Below are 21,020 nucleotides of genomic sequence, written 5' to 3'. Positions count from 1 at the left end.
CTTGCGCCTTCTCCACGTGATGTTCTTCGTACTCAACCAAGAATCTTCTAATATGTATCCCGAACTCATATAATGACCTTTGGGTGGTCAAAGCTTGTCAGAATCGAAAAGGGCTTCATTAGAAAGAAGACAGAACTTCAGTTCTATGAAGAACTGAGAAAACCGTTCACTCCAGAGAGGGGAGAACGAAATTTATGTGTTAAATCACATTAAATCTCCTTTCTAATCTCCTTTTATATTGAGTTATGATGGGCCAAATTAGGGATCCATGGAGGTTGGACTTGGGCCAAACCTGTTGGACTTTTACTAATTAAATTGAGCCCCAATTTAATACAAGTCCAAACAGAATATTATTATCATCCACTATAGTATAATAATATTGACTGCCCGTCCAATCCCAAATTACGAGTAATCCGAGCTTTACCTCTTTAATTTATTATCTCCCGTGTTTAAGATATAAATACCCATTATTTAATTTAAGTCTGCTATTTGACTTTAATTAATTAATTAATATCTTTTTCCAAGAATTGTCTAGTTCAAAATCTTTATTTATTATTCTGGAATAAATTCCAACCTGCCGAGTTTCTGAATAATAAAACCTTTTTCGAACACCTCTTGAGGATATTATCAAACTGGACTCACCCAGCACACGATTCATTGCAATAACAATATTAGCACCTCTAGACATTGATCACCACTACCCAAGATATCAGGATTCTTGGATTGCGAAAATCCGCACCATTTGATAAATCAAAGTAGTGCATAATCAATATCTTATGCTCAATGTTATGTCAACTATGATTAAGAAATAACAATCACCGAGACCTCGTCTTTCGGTAAATAGCAAGAAAGACTTATCTCAACTGTTAGATCCTTTAGTGTTATACCACACCAGTGTCGTTTATTTCCTAAGGTAAGGAAACATGCGGACTGACACTGCAACCTTTCACGATAGGTAGCCAAAGCCTATCTAGGTTGTGAAATTCTATTTTTCTTCTACAAAGAACCGACTGTGTCACCTTCTGTGAACGTCGTTCACGACCAGTCTACTATGTAGAAGAATTAGACTTATTTGCTTCTTATACATTTAAATGTTTGAGAAACATCTTATAAATGCACAAGCAAACATCAATGCGATAAAATTACTTCTTCTCGCCTTGGGTTAAAAGTGGATTGTAGAATTTATTGTATACAAGCAATTCTATCCATGCAACATGCTCGAAATATGCTTTTCAGTATACCAATCCTAACATGGGATTCCCTTATCTCTATCATCTTTCTCCGTGTTTTATTCGCTTTTAGTTGGTCTATGCTTTCTATTGTTTTCAATTTTTCAAAAGTTTTCAAAACCCAATTGTTTTTCCAGATAGTATTTGAGTCTTAGTAGAGGATAGACACTTTGTGTTCGTCTTCCCCGTGTTCGATATCCGGTACTAACCTTTAGCTATACTATATATACTCTGTATACTTGCAGGTTTATTTAGTGCTAATAAAAAGTGCATCAAGTTTTTGGCGCCGTTGCCGGGGAAGACAATTCACTTTGGAGTGATATCTTCAAACGGATAATTTTACTACTTTGGATTTTACTGCGTTCATTTTTTATTTTATTTTTATTTTCGTTCTTATTTTTAATTTTAATTTTAATTTTATTTTTCTTTTTCTTTTTCTTTTTTTTTTAGTTTCTGCAGGTTGTGCAGATTTGCGTGTCTTGTGGAGATAATAAGATGGCGGAGCCTACCAACCACGATCTTATCATCGCCCTCCGAAAGGAGGTGGAAGAGATGCGAGAAGAGAGAGCTCGGGCAAAAGCTGAAAAAGAAAAACGAGCAAGGGAGGTAGTTCCAGTCTTGAATATGTTTAGTCATGGTAACATTGTGGACATTCCTGCAGGTCCGCAGATAGAGGCCAACAACTTCAAGTTGGGGATACCCTTAATCAATAGGGTTGAACAAAATGCCTTCGCAGGAAGAGACACCGAGGACGCAAATCGACATCTCACCAAGTTCGTGGAAATAGCTAATACAATCAAGATCAATGGTGTTGATGATGATATTGTGAGGGTAAGACTTTTTCCCTTTTCCTTAACTGATGCTGCTAAAGAATGGTATGATTGTCTGCCTGCAGATAAAACCACCAATTGGAAGGATCTAGTGGTCTCTTTCTCGACAAGTACTACCCGCCTGGCACCATCCTAAAGCTTAAGTGTGAGATCTTTCAATTCATGCAAGGATCCGATGAGCCTCTATATGAAGCTCTCGCACGTTTCAAAGCTCTTCTCCGCAAGTGCCCAAACCATGGTTTTGGAATAGACCATCAGGTAGGAATCCTTTATAATGGGTTTAACGAAAAAATCTCTAGTTTGTTGGATTCAGGGGCGAATGGGGGATTCTTGAGGAAAGGAGGAGTTGCTGCTATGGAGGTAATAGAGGAATTAGCCACAAACAGTCAAGGTTGGTCCAAGGAAAAACACAAAGCTGAAAGGCTAGATGCAGTGAAGAAACCATGTGGGAATGAGACATCCCAAGAATTGGCATTCATCAGAGCAAGACTTGAAAAATTAGAAGCTCCAGGCAAAGAGGGGAATGTCATCAAAGATGTCAAATATGTCCAAAATGGGGGTGATCCCAACAGGCTTTATAATAATAATTATCGCCCTAATCAGGGGGGTGGTAATTTTAATAATTATAATGGAAATCACCCACATCCACATGTATCTCATGCTAATAATCATAATTTTGTCCAATCTCATGCAGGGTTCAATCTAGGCAAAGAAAAAGGAGTGGAGCCACCTACCAAGGAAGACAAATATGAGGCTGGCATCCAAAAGATCTTGGAGCTAATGTTAGAGGATAGAAAGAACAACGAGACCAAGATGGGAGTTGTAGAGGAAAGACTGACCAAGCTTGAATCTGGGTTAAACACTGTTGTCTCCACTATGTCCATCATTAAGTTACAAATGGATCAATTCCAAAAGAAGGTAGTGGAGGATAAAGGCAAGGCTGTTGCCAAGGTTGTCGGTATCAACAAGGATGAAGCCAGCACCTCCGGAACGAGTTTTGGGGACTGTCCGACACCCAGCGGACCACCGCATACGTTGCAGCGGGCCGCCACTGGGGCACAGTTTGGATCCTGCCCAACGCCTGGCGGACCGCCGCAAACCCCACAATGGCCCGCCACTGAAGAGGCAGAGGCGCCCGCCAAGAAGGAACTCGTGCGGCACAATGGGATTGTACTCCCCTTCCAGCCGAGGAAGCCGTTCAAGCTTGAAGAGCAATTCCGACAATTCTTAAATATGTTCTGTAAATGTCATACTAACCTCCCTCTTGTTGATGCATTGCAGGAAATACCTAGGTATGCCAAGCTCTTGAGAGAGGCGGTGATGAAAAAGCAAAAGCTCCAGAAATCTGATCTAAAGCTACCTCTTCACTGTAGTGATATCATCCAAAAGCAAAGGACTGTCAAGCAGAGGGACCCTGGCCAATTCATCATTCGCTGTTCCATTGGGAATGGTAAGGTAGACAAGGCTCTTTGTGATCTTGGAGCTAGCGTCAACATAATGCCATTGGAGTACTACGAGAAGCTCAACATCGGGCCGCTCAAATCCACAGATACCTGCTTAAGGATGGCCGATAACACTGCGGTAAATGCGGTAGGGGTAATTGAGGATGTGTTAGTAAAGGTTGATGACTTCATATTCCCTGCCGATTTCTTTGTTTTAGACATGAAAGTTGATAAACAAGTTCCTCTAATTTTAGGCAGAAATTTTCTAGCCACATGCAAAGCTCTTATTGATGTAGGTAGAGGAGAAATCACGATAAGTGACCATGGAGGAAAGTCGACCTACAACATCGAAAGCGCGATGCTTAAGTATGAAGAGGCGAAACAAGCTAAGATGGAGCATGATTGCAGGGAGGTCATGGTGACCGATTTGTCTAAGCCTTATGATCCATTTGGAGGGGAAGATCTTTCTAACCCTACTATTTTCATTGTTAACACTTTACCTCAAGCTCCTAAAAAGGGCGAGCCTAATCCTACTAAGCCTACCTTGCAGGAAAAGCCCAAGAGAAAGAAGAGGAAGAAGACTCCACCTCAAGATGACCCCGAAATCTACGTGATCAAAACCTCGAATGGAAAATTCAAATGGTGGAAGAAAGTTCTCAACAAGTTGGTTCCATTCGCGGTGGCAGAGACTAAGATTGTTGGTACAAAGGCATCCCAAAGGAATCCTCACGATGGGGGATAACTCATGAACTTCAAAGAACGTCAAGCTAAAGACGAAAAATAAGCGCTTGTTGGGAGGCAACCCAACCTTGTTTTTGACAATTTTTGCTTTAATTTAAGTATTTTTGGTTTTGGTTTAATTTTGTGCATTGAAATTTTTTTCGCAGGCTCTGACCTCTACGTGGCGACCGCCGCATGTGCTGCGGCGGTCCGCCACCTGCTCGCTGGAACATTCTGTTGTTGCGCGGCGACCGCCGGACATGCTGCGGCGGGCCGCCGCCTGGGCGTATTTTTCCAGCGCGATTTTTCCAAAGTTTCTCAACTTTCGCCCGGTCAAGCCTCGACGCGAAATTTTTCAAGGTACGTTTTTTTTTAGTAGTTCACTCACGTCCCTACCGACTCTACAAACTTATTTTACACTTTGTTGTAAATAAGTTTGGGGGGATGAAGTGGTGGACCGTGAGTTTAGGTTTTTCTTTTTGCTTTAAGTTTTTTGTTTTTGTTTTGTTTTTAAAAACCCCGTAGGTGAATTTTGTGTTCTAAAAATGTTTTCTTGAATCCATGTCGTGAACTTAACATGAAGAACTTAGAAACACGCATGCTTAGGGACACACTTTAGATCGAGTTGCCAATGATATTACATTCCATCTATGTTTAAGTGTGGCTTAACGTTTTGATTTGATGGTTTGGTGAAAAGGTGCATAATTAGTGAATTGCTTGTTCGCCTTGAATCATGCTTATACCTTGTGAGGATTTGAGCCTAAATTTCATTCTTGTGTGATTTATCTGCATTCATGTATTTGTTTCTAGAACTTGCTCCTAGTCTTGCCTAAGTTTACATAGTGTTTAAGTTGATTTAGGAGGATGATTGGCCATCTTTTCTTAGCCTACTTTTATCCAAAAGTTATGACCCTCTCAAAAATTTCAAATAATTTTTCCCTTTGGAGCCAATTTTGAGCCTTTAAGCCTTTTCTTTGGAAGCCAACATAATGGGGACAATTCCTTGGGTTAGTTAGTTTTTGCTATCTTATTTTGTAAAGGAATTGGAGAGATAAGGAGGAAAGTATAAAAAGTAGTGTGCTTAATATAAAGAAAGTACAAGTTGTGAAATTGAGAAAAATTCCAAATATGTGCTTGATCTTAGAAAAAATGAAAGGGATGTGTAAGAAAGAAAAAGAAAAAAAAAGAAAAAAAAAAATGTGTGAAAGGTTGTGAAAAGAAAAGAAAATCAAAGGATTGGAAAGTGAGTTGAAGGAGAAATAAATAAAGTGTTAAAAGTGTCTTGGGTTTAGAAAAGTGGAGTTATCTTTACTCTACTTGGGATATTTTTATTTTTAAGTCACTTTTTAGCCAAATATTCCTCACCTACCAAAGAGCCTACATTACAACCAAAGATAAAGACCTTTCGGACTTTTGAAGCTTAATCACATTTAGTAGAGGAGGGAGTAGACTTTGAGCAAGCCTATGGTAAACTTTGCATGATGCATGATTTGAGTGCTTATTTACACATTATCCTTATACACTTTGAGAGTGAGAGAACACTTCCCATCTTTGGAAGTTTGTCACATGCGAGGGCTTGAATTCAAGGTGTTCCACGAGTTAGTAATGAAAGTGCACTAATAAGCCTTGCTTGATTTGATTGCGTTAATACATGTTTAAACTATTCTTCCATCTTTTGAGGCAATTATGACATCTAGTCCTTGTGCATTCCGTGCGTCTATTCTTGTGTCTTTATTGTTTTGTTCGAGGACAAACAAAAACGTAAGTTTGGGGGAGTTGATACGCTCGGATTTTGCACTGTTTTAAGACCATTATTTGGTCCGTTTTTAATGTCAAAGTCACTCTACACGTCCATTATTTGCATATTTTGTCTATTTTGGTATTTTGACGTGTTTTGTGAGAAATGTGCATAATTGAGCCGAAAAAAGGGAGCCAAAACGCCAAGTTTGGAAATCTGGAGTCAGACGGCGACCGGCGACCGCCGCGGATGTGTGCGGCGACCACCGGCGCCCGGCGGGCAGATCAATGCAGCGGTCCGCTTCGAAACAATGTGCTTGGAAGAGAAGTCTCGTCCGGCAACCGCCGGAAGACGTGCGGCGGTCCGCCGCCGATGGAACAGACTCTCTGGACTCCAACGCGACGACCGCCGGCCAAGGTGCGGCGGCCCGCCGGAGAAAGGCGGCGAATTCGAGAAGCCCTAGATTTGCGCCCAGATTTACCATATTTTGGAGATCTTTTCCTTTTACAACAAGGAGTGGCTTTCCCCTATAAATAAGACCTCAAGCTTCATCAAAAAGAGAGAACTTCTACTTGCAAAATACTTCATAGAGATCAAGACCTAGAGTACTTCATTTGTGCAAGGAGTTGGAGAAGGATTTCAAGAACATCAAGAACGACAAGGATTCAACCTACGGGTTTTATTTGCTTTAGTTTTATGTTCAAATTGTCTTCCCTTCAATCTATGTTTTTAGCTTATTCAATTATGTGTAACTAAACTCATAGGATTCTAGGGATGTGTTAGTAACGACTTTGGTTATACAATTTTCTTTTTCTATTTAATATCCGTTTTGTTTTTACTTTGTTTCTTCCCTAAGTAGTTTTGATGCTGCATGATTGAGTGACACAATCGTGTATGATTTAATATAACTTGCTTCATAACTGTGACATAGTTCTAGCGAGTTAGATTCACTTAGTAGACACTACAGTTAGCTTCCCTTAAAACGACACTGTTAATTGAGAGTGAGGACTTTTCAAGGGTCTTAGGAGCTTTTTGGAGTTACGTGTTAGGATTGACAACACAAATCTTGTAATCAACATTTGTATCGCATGAGCATAAGTTAGGTGACTCGTCCTTTCAAAGTATAAACTGTGGTAGGGTATTGTAGTTGGAATTTTGTATAACTATAACTGTGAACACACATCCCTGGGATTCCCTTATCTCTATCGTCTTTCTCCGTGTTTTATTCGCTTTTAGTTGGTCTATGCTTTCTATTGTTTTTAGTTTTTCAAAAGTTTTCAAATCCCAATTGTTTTTCCAGATAGTATTTGAGTCTTAGTAGAGGATAGACACTTTGTGTTCGTCTTCCCCGTGTTCGATATCCGGTACTAACCTTTGGCTATACTATATATACTCTGTATACTTGCAGGTTTATTTAGTGCTAATAAAAAGTGCATCACCTACCTGCAAAAGGAGTTTGCTCGACCCTTTGGATAAGGGGCATGCGTAACTCGAAATTGTTAGCATCAATACGAGGTCCCTCGGGAAAAGTAATCATATTCCCATGATTGAACATGTTCATCACGGGTTGTATTTCCTTGTTCTTCTTTCCCAAAGCCTCGCGGGCTGCCCTCTCCGCATCTCTCTCGTCCATTAACAGCTTCACCATTTCTTGCAGCTTCTCGATGTCTGTTCGGTCACCCATTGTTCCTGATCCTTTTTCACTTCTTATTTTCCTACGAGTTCTTTCAAGTTCTAGATCGAGCGGTTCTAGGCTGTACTTCCCAGAACGCATTCGCATACACAACCTGCAAGAACCAAAAACAAGAACAAATTAAAAAAACTAAAATTAAAACTGAAAGCGATCAAAATCCAAAGTAGCAAAGTTATCCGTTTGACGATATCACTCTAAAGTGAATTATCTTCCCCGGCAACGGCGCCAAAAACTTGATGCACTATTTTTTAGCACTACATAAACCTGCAAGTATACAGAGTATATATAATATAGCCAAAGGTCAGTACCGGGATATCGAACATGGGGAAGGCAAACACAAAGTGTCTATCCTCTACTAAGACTCAATTACTATTTGTAAGAACGGAAGCTTTTTGAAAACTTTTGAAAACAGTTAACAACTAAATGCAAGCAAAACACAGAGACAATCGATAGAGATAAGGGAATTCCGGGGATGTGTGTTCACAGTTATGGTTATACAAATTCCAAACTACAATACCCTAGCACAGTTATTACTTTGATAGGACGAATGACCTAGCTTATGCTCATGCGATGCAAACGTTGATTACAAGATTAGGGTTGTCAATCCTAACACGTAACTCCAACAAGCTCCTAAGACCCTTGAAAAGTCCTCACTCTCAATTAACGGTGTCGTTTTAAGGGAAGCTAACTGTAGTGTCTACTAAGTGAATCTAACTCGCTAGAACTCTGTCACAGTTATGAAGCAAGTTATATTAAATCATACACGATTGTGTCACTCAATCATGCAGCATCAAAACTACTTAGGGAAGAAACAAAGTAAAAACAAAACGGATATTAAATAGAAAAAGAAAATTGTATAACCAAAGTCATTACTAACACATCCCTAGAATCTTATGAGTTTAGTTACACATAATGAAATAAGCTAAACACATATATTGAAGGGAAGACAATTTGAACGTAAAACTAAAGCAAATAAAACCCGTAGGTTGAATCCTTGTCGTTCTTGATGTTCTTGAAATCCTTCTCCAAGTCCTTGCACAAGTGAAGTACTCTAGCTCTTGATCTCTATGAATTATTTTTCAAGTAGAAGCTCTCTCTTTTGATGAAGCTTGAGGTCTTATTTATAAGGGAAAGCCAATCCTTGTTGTAGAAGGAAAAGATCTTCAAAATATGGTAAATCTTGGAGCAAATCTAGGGCATCTCGGATTCGCCGCCTTTCTCCGGCGGACCGCCGCACCTTGGCGGCGGTCGCCGCGTTGGAGTCCAGAGAGTCTGTTTCCCCGGCGGCGGACCGCCGCATGACTTCCGGCGGTCGTCGGACGAGACTTATCTTCCAAGCGTTTTTTTCCGAGGCGGACCGCTGCATTGATCTGCACTTTTGCCGGGTGCCGGCGCTCGCCGTACATATCGCTTGCTGTCGCCGTCTGACTCCAGATTTCCAGACTTTTCGTTTTGGCTCCCTTTTTCGGCTCAATTATGCACATTTCTCACAAAACACGTCAAAATACCAAAATAGACAAAATATGCAAATAATGGACGTGTAGAGTGAGTTTGACATCAAAAACGGACAAATAACGGCCTTAAAATAGTGCAAAATCCGAGCTTATCAGCAGGGGTTCACTCTAGGCAGTTTGGAATAGCACTTGGTGGATAGGTAATTTTCTCTTACAAGCAGTACAAAATCCAGAACACACAAGTTGCAAACACTTAAAACACACCAAAGCACACAACAACGGAAGACAAAAGGAAAGCAGTAAGTCCTAGAAGACCTATACAAGAAAACAAGAGCAGATAACCTAAAGTCGCTGCAAGCGACTACTACCAGTAACAACTGCCCACCCCTAAAATTAGAAAGCAGTAAAAGTTTTAGGGTTTAGCCAATTTACCAGAGCGAGTATCATTCGTTAAAGAATACTCGTCTTACCTCAGGGCCTATACCGGAGGCCGAGCTTTACTCTGAAGAGCCCACCTCCTTAATTTGCGACCCGACGCGCCCAAGTGATCCCCCTGTGGCTCTGATACCACTGTAGAGATCAGATCACTGGGGATTCGTTAATTACCGGGACCTCTTTTATTGCAATTAGTCTGAGATGGCTAATCTCAGGGTTACAAGCCAAGATACAAAGTTTATTACCGAACTATACAATCTACAAGTGCTACAAGATACAAAAAGAACCCTAGCACTAATCAGAATCCTTGACCGGTTCTGATTCCATATATGGCTAAATTCTCCAATCTTGACCTGCACACTCAAGTAGAACAGTTAGTAACACAAGAGATCAGATCCTAAAGGATCTGTAACAAGAAATGACAAACAAGATAGAAACCGCGGGACTATGGCTCAGGTTGCACCAGCAACTTCACACAGGCCAAGAACCTCTATCTTCACCAAAGATCACAAGGGAGCATAGTGAGACAAACCAGACCCCAAAAACCCTAGGAGTCTACCGATTGCTACTTCGCACCGGCCACCTCTCACACAAGTGTCACACACAACTCAGAACAGTCACCAATCGAACCAGATCTCACAGGTCTTCTCAAAACACAAGGAATCGCCCGTGTTTCTTCACCCAACCGCCAGATTCGAACTCTACCGTTCAATCAATGGCTAACCGATCTATCAACACAGAAGTTGAAGGATCTACACTCTTCACTCACAGAATCAGAGAGAAGAAGTCATCGAAGAAGAAGATCGGCGAAGAACAGAGATGAGAGAGAGAGAGAATTCTGGAGAGCGTTGATGAGAGAGAGAGAAAGAGAGAGAGAGTTGAAATCAGAATGAATGTGAGAAGTCTCAAGAGGCTTCTCACATAACAAGCACACCTACCAGATCAACGGCTCAGGAGCAGGATCCTCGTGTAGTTGCCACGCGGCAGCAATCGGTTCTCCCAGGTAAGTAACGGACCCTAATAACAATTGGGCCATTGCACAAGTTCTGGGCCTAGAATTAAATCAACCCAAAGCATTTAATTCACCAAGTCCAAACATTCCATTGGGGTCCATTTATCTCACAGTTATGTTGTAAAACAAATTGTTGAAGTTGCTATCAACAAAATGGGACACGCGTAAATAAACAACTTGGTGGCGTGTTGTTAAAACTTGACAACAATTTGGATGGCTTTTAAAATGCCCTAATCAATTTACAATTAGCATTTAGCATATTATCAACACGCAATTTGTCCACTCCAACTTACTCTTTTTTTTTACTGTTATTATTATTTATTTCATTTATAGAGGCGTTAGTTACATTTTATATAATTACAAGTTTTTCTAGCAAAATAATAATTGTAAAATTGTCCATTAGAGAAATAAATGTTACCCTCAATCATGGTTGCCTATTTATTTGAAGGCGATTTTTGGATGCTAGTTCAGTTATTATGCTGCGATTGTTATTTTCACCATTTCAACTACTTTGCTATTAGTAGTAGTGTAAGAATTGATGGCACTACCAAAAACGTTTATTCTATCAAATCTTATCTATTATTGCTGAAAGTCGACGAGTTGTAATAAAACTTTGAATTGACAGGGTAATATAGTTTCCATCTATTTACCTCCGACATAAAATTAAATAAATTGAAGTGCAAACAAACTCGTGTATATTTTTTCTTTCAAATTGCAACCCTTAAATTCAATTTGATTTTGCTCAGGTCAAATCAATTATCCACCCGCGGCGCTCTAAATTTATTCCCCATATATTGTTACATATATTGAATATAATAAATAAATTGCAGTCTTGTAGAAGACATCATGATGTCAACAAGGAGATTGATTCATTTGGATATGAATGAATAATGATCCTAGCTATGTATCTATCTATAAGCTCAAAATTATAATCTTTTAAGTGACGAAAGCGTCACTATTATCCATTAGCACCCGTGCACGCATACATAATCAGTTAAAATTATTTAAATGGAAAATAATCTTCCCAAACAATCTCAATTTTTTTTTTTTAAAGGATCGCAAAATTAATTATTCATTTCAGGTCATCTCCAACCATTTACGCCAAATTCAAAACCATTTTTTAGTATATGTCACACCAAAAAGTAGTTTTACTCCAACCATTTACACCATCTTTAAGTTTACACCATTTTTGAGTATTTCTTTAACAAAATTTTGGAGTAAACACCATATTTGGTGTTACTTCATTAAAAAACTCAAAAATGGGTTTGAGTTTGGTGTATAGTTGGAGAAATTATCTACACTAAAAATGAATTTTGGCGTACGATTGGAGATGGTCTAACTGATACGGCTGTTTTCAATTTCTTTCTTTTTCAACACATTTAGGGTCTGTTTGATGCTATAGAATAGCCCAGAAAAACTCTTTAATCTGGTCAAAGTCTGATGTTTGATACACATGAATATTTTCAAGCCAGCCTGGGAAAATAATCGCGGCCCGCAGAAGCCCATGAATGTATTCTGGCGTACGCCCTTTAGCTTTTCGGCCAATTTTCACCCGAAAATATTCATGTTTGTCCAGAATAGATCTTTTTCCCATTAATACCCTCCCCTCCACTACACTCATTTGCCGTTAATTTATCCATTTCTACTCCCAGATTATAGATTATATATTCTGCATATTTCTGGTCAAAATTCTGGATTATTTTCTTGGTACCCATTTTCTTGACCTGAGTATCAAACACACCCTTAAAGTTTAAAAAAATAGAAAGAGTTATAGATTAGTCTCCTTTCTAAATCCCATTTTCATAGTATAGTTACAAATATGCATGAATAATCATGTTAAGGATAATCTCACAACAATTTGAATCAAATTATATCTGGGACATGCTTCGCTATCTTTTTGTTGTTGAGCGCCACCAACTTTGAAACTTTTGTCCGTTTGTTTCCTTCTAAAACATTCATTTGCTTTTCTCTCTCTTCAATCTAATTAAACCTCTCTATCCTTCTCCCACCTTCTCCTACCTCAAAGTTGCAATCTTTATGCTTATATTATGATGATGGCTTGTGGGGTGTTGAGATTTCTACTCTTCCAATTCTTGATTTTGAACTTCGTATGTTCTTGCATAGGATTCGATCCTAAAGATAAGTACTACATAAATTGTGGATCATCAACTGATGTTGCAGTAGGAAGCATCACTTACATAGCTGATAAATCATCTTCAAAATTTCTATCAACTCCAGAAGATATCTTAGCCAACACCACTTCCAATTCCATCGCATCATCCGACGATTCTCTGTTGTTTCGAACTGCTAGAATCTTCACCAAACCTTCTACATACACCTTCCCTCTTAGGCAGAGTGGTAGGCATTGGATTCGCCTCCGTTTCTATCCATTTCATTACCAGAATCTTGACATGAAATCAGCTACTTTCTCTGTTTTTTCATCCCATAAAGAAACTAGGCTGCTTAGTGATTTCAGCCCCCAAAATGCTACTATCAAAGAATACTTACTAAACATGACTAGTGGCAACACAATGATCATCTTTTCCCCTTCAAGAAACTCATTTGCATATGTTAACTCTGTGGAAGTTGTCTCTGCTCCTGATAGCCTCATCATTGATGATGCCTCACTTATAAATCCGATCATGTCTTATAGTGGCCTAGTTGATCAAGCTCTAGAGACTGTTGTTAGGGTGAATATGGGTGGCCCTTTCGTGTCATTGGTGAACGACACTTTGGGGCGAAGTTGGGTCCCGGATTGGCCCTTCTTGCTGCACCCTGACCTAGCCACCAATGCCTCGAACATTGGTGGTGTTAGGTATCCGGGAGGCAGTGCAACACAAGATATTGCACCTCCCACTGTGTATGGAACTTGCACAAAGATGAACTCTCAGAGTGATCCCAATAGCAACTTCAATGTGACATGGAATTTTGGAGTGGATGCTGGCTTTCAGTACTTGATCAGGTTGCATTTCTGTGACATTGTGAGCAAGGCGGCTAATCAGCTTGTGTTTGATGTGTACATTGGTGGATTTCTTGTTGATCGTGATCTCGAGCTGAGTTCTGTGAGTCAGGGGCGTTTGGCCACCGCGTATTTTAAAGACTTTGTCACCCCATTGATGGAAAAAGATAGTTTGAGGGTGAGTATTGGTCCTTCCAAATTGAGTTATTACCCCGACGCCCTTCTCAACGGATTGGAGGTTATGAAGATAAGCAAGAAGGGAAGCTTTTCCATAGGTGGATCTAGTTTAGCCCCATTATCGAGATCCAAGAATAAGTTGGCTGTGATTGTAGGTGTGAGTGTTGGAGTGCCTTTTCTTTCTTTGATTGTGGTAGGGATTCTTGTTTTTGCGCAGAGGAGAAAGAAGAAGAAGCAAGAAGTTAGCCACTCGAAAACATGGATTCATATACCAGTTGATGGTGGAGCTTCTCACTCTCACACCATGGATGCCAACTTCAGCTACTGCATCCCATTTGCTGTGGTTGAAGAAGCAACCAACAGCTTCGATGAGGGCCGCGTGGTAGGGGTTGGTGGCTTTGGAAAAGTTTACAAAGGCGTTCTTGGAGATGGGACTAAGTTAGCTGTCAAGAGAGGCAATCCGAGTTCCCCACAAGGCCTAGCAGAGTTCAGAACTGAAATCGAGATGCTTTCAAGGTTCCGCCATCGCCATCTGGTTTCTTTACTTGGCTACTGTGATGAGAAGAACGAGATGATTCTTGTCTACGAGTACATGGAAAATGGTACTCTCAAGAGTCATCTATACGGCTCGAATAACCCCAGTTTAGGGTGGAAGGAGAGGCTCCAAATATGCATTGGGGCAGCAAGGGGTTTACATTATCTTCACACTGGCTATACGAAAGCTGTCATACACCGTGATGTGAAATCTGCAAACATATTGCTGGATGAGAATCTCATGGCTAAGGTAGCAGATTTCGGGCTGTCCAAAACCGGGCCTGACATAGATAAGACGCATGTCAGCACAGCTGTCAAGGGCAGCTTCGGGTACCTTGATCCCGAGTACTTTAGAAGGCAGCAGCTGACGGAGAAATCAGATGTTTACTCATTTGGTGTGGTGATGTTTGAAGTTTTGTGCGCGAGGCCTGTGATTGATCCATCCCTGCCTAGGGAGATGGTGAACTTAGGGGAATGGGCGATCAAGTGGCAAAAGAAGGGGGAGCTGGATCAGATAATCGACCACAGACTCGTTGGTAGGATAAAGCCTGACTCCCTCAGGAAATATGGTGAAACAGCGGAAAAATGCCTGGCTGAGTTCGGGGTGGACAGGCCCTCCATGGGAGATGTGCTGTGGAACTTGGAGTATGCACTGCAGCTTCAAGAGGCAGTGGTGAGAGATGATCCTGAGGAAAGCAGTAGCAATTATATACATGAGATTTCTCCACACTTCATCGATGTCGATACAAGCAATTCGTTTGGCCAGTTTGAAAGATCGAGTGGTGATGATCTCTCTGATGCTTCTGTTAGTAAAGTCTTCTCTCAGCTCATCAGATCTGAGGGTAGATGATTTGCATAGCTGCTGCATTTTTTTAAAATTTGTGTTTGTCTCTTGTTAAGTTGCTAAATACATTTATAGTAGTATGAAATTTTATTTCCAGCTCTCTAACAGCCATTCTATATGGCCAGCCTTCTTCATTTATGATATGCCAAAAACATTTCTAAGAGGGTAAAAGAAAAGAGAAGATTAAATTAAGTGTTTCGCCCCAAATGTCTGTAACAAGTTTGCCCAAAATTACAAGGCAAGTCACTGGGTTAAAGCTAGTTAAAAAAACCTATATCTCAAGTAATGCAATGTCTAATCAATCTCCAGCAAAACTAGTGCATTATTTCTATATCAAGGGCGGAAGAGACGGTGTTTATCATCATTTCAGCTCGAGTTTCAGCCTTAAAACCGTAGTTTGCATCCTCATTCAGTCTTACGCTTGGAAGATCGTCTTGCATCTGATCTCCTGACACCACTTGTACATCTGCCCACGAACTTCAGAACCTCGTCTATTAATATCACCGGTAAAGCCACAACCAACACCAGCAACCACTCATTTATGCTTAGAGGCACAATGCCAAATATTTGAGCAAGGAAAGGCACATACAAAATCAGGAAGTGCAACCCAAATGATATTGACATAGCTATGAGAAGCCACGGGTTGACCCATGGAGGCATTGTCATGAGGCTTCCATCCTCGGATAGAGCATTCAACGAGTTGAACATCTCGATAGCAACCAGCACTGACAAGGAGAGAGTCATAGCCTTTATTTTCCCTGTCTGGAAGTAGTCGCATGGATTCTCAAATTTGAACACTTGATCCCCAGCTGTGAAAGGTGAGGCTGTAAAGTTCTGCCAGGTTTGGCACTGTCCCCAGTGACTAAGCTGAGAGTATGTCACGAGGCTGTGCCCATCTCCACTGAGATCAATGCCAAGGAAAGATGATTGGGTATACCAGATTATAAATACTCCCACAGTAGCTAAACCGACATAAGATCCAATGACCTGTATTAACATGAGAGAACAAATATATGAATGTGCATCTTGCACGAGAGAAGATGGATTTAAAGGCAATGAAGGTACATACCAAGTAACGGAACAAAATCCATGGACTGATCAACGAATCATCACTTCTTCTAGGTGGTTTCTTCATTATATCCTTGTCAGGTGGATTAAATCCTAAAGCAGTAGCTGGTGGTCCATCAGTTACCAAGTTAACCCACAGAAGCTGCACTGGTATCAGGCCCTCCGGAATGCCTATGGCAGCAGTGAGAAATATTGAAGCCACCTCGCCAATATTTGAGGAGATCATGTATCTGCAACAAATGAAACAATTAAGTATGAGCATATCAAGCAGCATGTCATCATTAAAGTCAAAAGTTAAAAACAGAACAGTATTTCTGCTTTTCCTTTGGCAATCTTTGAATTGGCATACCTACAATTACTGCACTTGATAATCGGAAAGTGGAATCTAGAAACTTCCAAATCAACTTGAGAATGATAAATTAAATAATTTGGAATAAATTGAACCCATAAATTCTTAGAAATGAAATTTTTTATTGCACAAGACTCATCCATATATGGGAAAGTACCAGTCAAGTTAAGTTGGACGATACATATTAATTACTGTTATGCAATAATTACGAGCCCATCCCTCTCGAAGAATAGTCAACAATGAATCAAACCAGTTTCCATAGCAATCCTCAGATAAGAGACATTATCTATCAAATCATGACTAGACCAACGGACTCATCAATTACCAGAGAGCTATAAAGGCAACATGTCACAGAGCTGTAAAAAGAATTACAAATGGCAGTCTAGTCTTAACGGGTCTATATTTGAACCATTAGCATCATCTTTGCAAAATCCTCCAACTATTCACAATCTAACTAACAAGAGAGTGAGAGACTGAAACGTTCAGAATAAATAGTTGATAGTAAAATGGATCCTATCATGGGAGGAAATTTAAGAGGGCTAACATTTACTAATGAATAAAAGCTATCAAACCAAATAAATAGAAGTATGGGATGTATTTTTACCTGATGAAGGCTTTCATGTTATTGTAAATGGATCTGCCTTCACCAACAGCTGCAACTATTGTGCTGAAATTATCATCAGCTAAGACCATGTCAGAAGCTTCCTTTGCAACCTACAGGAAGGAGAAGAATGACTGGTTAGAAAGGATTGAATAATTTGTTTCTTGCATATGAAGCACAATGACTGAACAGAAAAGGTATGAACTTGTTTGGATCAATAAAATTACAAAACAGTATCGAGAGATATTTCTAGGTAGTGGTGCAAAACAGCTCATTGCAACACAAGATGCAAGTTGCAGAAATATATAAGAGTCTGTTCATAAATAGCATGCATAATAGGGAATTTTATTAGAAAGTTATCACCTCTGTCCCGGCAATTCCCATTGCAATTCCAATATCTGCCAATTTCAGTGCAGGTGCGTCATTCACTCCATCCCCAGTCATTGCTACAACTTCACCAGAATCCTTGAGCAACCTCACTATATCTTGTTTATGCCTTGGTTCAGCCCTTGAGAAAAGAAGCCCTCCACTTTGACTTAAATGTGATTGTTTGTCACGGCTTGAGAGTTCCATGAACTCTTTTCCTGTTAAGCTCCTCGAAGTGATATTCTCATGGCGACCAAAAACACCTATATCACGACAAATTGCCTCTGCTGTTTCTTTGTTATCTCCTGTAATAACCATAACCCTGATTCCAGCTGTTCTGCAGTCGTCAATTGCTTCAGGGACTTCTTTCCTCGGAGGATCCTTAAACAACATGCAGAAAATCACGCTGTTAATCCCAAGTCTTATAATGACATGCCGGGTAGAGCTAATTGCTAAAGAAAGAAAAGTTCAAAAATAATGAGAAACCAACTCACTCTTAAACCAGCCAAACCAACAAAGACTAATCTGCTCTCAATTGAGGAATAATTGGCAGGGTTCAATAAGAGCTGATGAGATGGGTGGTCTTCATCACCATTATATGTAGCGAATTCGGGAAGATCATCCTTGTATGCAAAACCCAGAACTCGTAATGCGCTGCTTGACATTTGATGCAGACTTTTCAATATAACTTCCTTAAATTCTTTATCCAGTTCTACTATAGAGCCATCAAGCAATTGAACAAATGAACTTCTATCCAATAGTGTCTCCACTGCACCCTGCAAATGTGGAAGCCGTGCAGTGCAAGATTCAGCAACACATCTAAATTAAGTTTTATATGAAGCATGATTCGATAACTTGAGAAGTCAATGTGGAGGAAAACCAACCTTTACAAGTAGCGTCTTTTTTCCACTGCGAGATTTCACAATAACACCCATGGATTTCCTGTCACGGTCAAACTCAAGGGTAGCAATTCGGTGCTCGAGTTTATTCCATGTGTAGGAGCACCCTAGTGATTCAATTTAAAATTGCAAATGAGTCAATTCTCTACTAATTGCAGATTTATTCTTCTAGCACAAAAAATATAACTTACGTAGAACACCATCATATCCCGCAGACGGTCCAGAAGCTATTTCATTAGGGAGGCCCATTTTCTCAACCATAACCTGATAACATAATCGAGTCAAGCAATGTTATACATCAAGGTATGAATCTGGAGTAACTTCCCAGTTAGTAGCAAGAAGCAAAGTCAATAATGCTACCAAGGTAAATTAGAAACATTCACAAATGAAATTACAAGATACAGAAATTTTCCAAAAGGAAATTTAACTTTCAGCAAAATCAACAGCCCAAACTTGGAGACGTTATTTGAGCTGTATGTCACTAATTGTGCCCCAGAAAGGACAGTTTGAAAAACATTGTTATATGCTAGTAATTAATTAGATGGAAGAAAGTGTTGTCAAATATAGAGCAGAAGAAATATTCAGATAAATAAATACCTTGAGTGCAGCTTCAGTTGGCATTCCATTGGCCACATAATGTCCAGATTTTTCTTGGCTAGCCTTTTCCACATCAGCATCATTACAGATAGCAGCAATCTTTGCTATCATTTGAAGATTAGAATCTAATTGACCTACTGGCCAGTTCTGTATTTTCCCATCAAATGGATCATAACTATTCCCTTGCACATCAAAGGAACGTACATCATTGGGCTTGGAACTCATAGCAAAGAGCTTAGACACTGCCATCTGATTGGTGGTCAGAGTCCCAGTCTTATCAGAGCAAATCACTGTGGTGCAGCCAAGGGTTTCAACACTAGGCAACTTGCGAACCAGAGCATTCTTAGCAGCCATCTTACGTGTTCCGAGCGCCAAGCAAGTTGTGATTACTGCAGGCAAACCTTCGGGAATAGCAGCAACTGCCAATGCTACAGCGATCTCAAAGTAATAAGTGCACTTCTCAAATGAGAACTTAAAGTTCCTTGGCCAACCATCAACAATCTCCCAGGAAAGGAAGTACTTGACATTAATCAGCCAAACCAAAGTGCAGATCACCCCAATGATGGCAGTTAAAACTTCTCCAAACTCATTCAGCTTCTTCTTCAAGGGCGTATCATCCTCACTCTGAGATGCCTCTTGAATCTGAGAGTGCACCTTCCCTATCTCTGTATTCATTCCAATTTGAGTCACCAAACATATACAGTTCCCATTCACCACAGTAGTCCCAGCAAACACCATACATTTCTTCCCCTGAATGTCGACGTCCTCTGCAACAGCCTTGGTAGTCTTACTCACTGCCTCACTCTCACCAGTCAATGACCCCTGTTCAACTCGGAGGGTTGAGCTGATCAAGCTCAAAACCCTCATATCTGCAGGAACTTTATCCCCAACTCTCAACTCCACGATGTCTCCAGGAACAAGCTCCTTCGCTGGCAAACTTGCAATCTTTTTACCATCTCGAATAACAGTGGCATGCTCTGACTGGATTTCCTTCAACGCGTCAAGTGCTTTCTCCGCATTGTTCTCCTGCCAAACACCAACGATGGCATTCACTATCAATATTAAAAATATCACGAGAGGCTCCACAAAGGCCGTGATCTCCATCTCCCCGCCTTCGTCGCCATCATACCACGCCAGAACAAAAGAAACCACCGCCGCAACCAATAAAATTCTTACTAACGTGTCATTGAACTGATCCAGAATCAACCTGAAAATTGAAGGCCCGTCGTGTTTCTCCAGCTCATTAAGACCGTAGATCTGCCTCCTCTTTTCAACATCATCACCCAACAACCCATAGTCCTTCCTCACTTGAAACTTCTCCTCACACTCTCTTACATCTTTCGACCACGCAGCGTAATGATCCCCTTTCGACTCCTTACCAGCACCCAAATTCTCACTCTTGCCGTAATTTTGCCCTCCTTTCCCCATGAGGCCACAAAATTAATTCACCCGATTCACCAAACCCGTCGAAATATAACCTGAAAACGGGAAATCAAGCATAAACATCACGATACAAATCCGATGAAATTATTAAATACCGAATAATTTTCTACAGTAAATCGAGATCCTTCACTGGACGATCTACATCAAATCACAAAAATAAACCACAAATATGAAACAAATAGCAATAACAATGCGACTCACCACCTCGGCGGCTGCCCGATTGGGGTCAAAATCGCAGCTTTTAACGCATACAGTAGTGAATAATGGTGGAGAATTGGAGAATGGGGGAGTGATGGATGGTTAGCGCATGGTTTGAAGTTTCTGCGTCTCTAGGAAGTGTATAAATGATGGGATGCGATTGGTATTTAGGGGGAAGAATTCCAGTGTGTGAGAGGGATGGGGGATGAGAGAGAAAGGCAGAGATGCGGCTGTGATACGGTACCCTTTGTTATAGGACAAGCTACAACACTACAACAACAAATCTACAAATTAAGAATGCGTGCATAAAAATGCGTACAACTCTACGTACCTTCCTTCCTACTACTAGAATTATATGGAGTATTTCAATATTATCTGAACTAATAATTTATCAGTTTTCTAAAAATATAAATTTTTAAAATAAACATGAAT

General features: G+C 40.3%; 3 protein-coding genes across 3 annotated transcripts; 2 read left to right on the top strand and 1 right to left on the bottom strand.

Annotated features, from left to right (window-relative positions):
• The first annotated feature begins 1,724 nt into the window (after positions 1-1,724).
• On the top strand, positions 1,725-4,243 carry LOC125189688. The gene is made up of 3 exons (XM_048086941.1): positions 1,725-2,169; positions 2,229-2,669; positions 2,754-4,243. Exons 1-3 carry the CDS (start codon positions 1,725-1,727, stop codon positions 4,241-4,243), a joined length of 2,376 nt encoding a protein of 791 aa, XP_047942898.1.
• An 8,222-nt stretch (positions 4,244-12,465) lies between these two features.
• LOC125190309 (receptor-like protein kinase HERK 1) lies at positions 12,466-15,172 on the top strand. The gene has a single exon (XM_048087581.1). The coding sequence runs from the start codon at positions 12,602-12,604 to the stop codon at positions 15,071-15,073; it is 2,472 nt and encodes an 823-aa protein (XP_047943538.1). The 5' UTR covers positions 12,466-12,601; the 3' UTR covers positions 15,074-15,172.
• A 61-nt stretch (positions 15,173-15,233) lies between these two features.
• Positions 15,234-20,815, bottom strand: LOC125190308 (calcium-transporting ATPase 4, endoplasmic reticulum-type-like). Its single transcript, XM_048087580.1, has 9 exons — positions 20,592-20,815; positions 18,948-20,425; positions 18,542-18,614; positions 18,336-18,457; positions 17,946-18,227; positions 17,449-17,832; positions 17,089-17,198; positions 16,137-16,365; positions 15,234-16,054 (listed from the first exon to the last, which is right to left on the bottom strand). The coding sequence occupies exons 2-9, from the start codon at positions 20,373-20,375 to the stop codon at positions 15,473-15,475; spliced, it is 3,210 nt and encodes a 1,069-aa protein (XP_047943537.1). The 5' UTR covers positions 20,376-20,425; positions 20,592-20,815; the 3' UTR covers positions 15,234-15,472.
• Positions 20,816-21,020: the final 205 nt, after the last annotated feature.

This window comes from Salvia hispanica, chromosome 5 (assembly GCF_023119035.1).
Source record: "Salvia hispanica cultivar TCC Black 2014 chromosome 5, UniMelb_Shisp_WGS_1.0, whole genome shotgun sequence".
Classification (NCBI taxonomy): Eukaryota; Viridiplantae; Streptophyta; class Magnoliopsida; order Lamiales; family Lamiaceae; genus Salvia; species Salvia hispanica.
Note: the sequence above shows the minus strand (reverse complement) of the source record. Positions and strands in the feature narration are given on the sequence as shown.

Excerpts from the sequence above, each read along its gene's own strand:
- LOC125189688 (XM_048086941.1), top strand. The coding sequence starts at position 1,725 with ATGGCGGAGCCTACCAACCACGATCTTATCATCGCCCTCCGAAAGGAG. Across the intron at positions 2,170-2,228 it reads AGTGGTCTCTTTCTCGACAA|GATCCGATGAGCCTCTATAT; the intron begins GTACTACCCGCC and ends AATTCATGCAAG. Across the intron at positions 2,670-2,753 it reads TCGCCCTAATCAGGGGGGTG|GGTTCAATCTAGGCAAAGAA; the intron begins GTAATTTTAATA and ends AATCTCATGCAG.
- LOC125190308 (XM_048087580.1), bottom strand. The coding sequence starts at position 20,375 with ATGGGGAAAGGAGGGCAAAATTACGGCAAGAGTGAGAATTTGGGTGCT. Across the intron at positions 18,458-18,541 it reads GGGATATGATGGTGTTCTAC|GGTGCTCCTACACATGGAAT; the intron begins GTAAGTTATATT and ends TTGAATCACTAG. Across the intron at positions 17,833-17,945 it reads TTGGTTTGGCTGGTTTAAGA|GATCCTCCGAGGAAAGAAGT; the intron begins GTGAGTTGGTTT and ends ATGTTGTTTAAG.
- LOC125190309 (XM_048087581.1), top strand. The coding sequence starts at position 12,602 with ATGATGATGGCTTGTGGGGTGTTGAGATTTCTACTCTTCCAATTCTTG.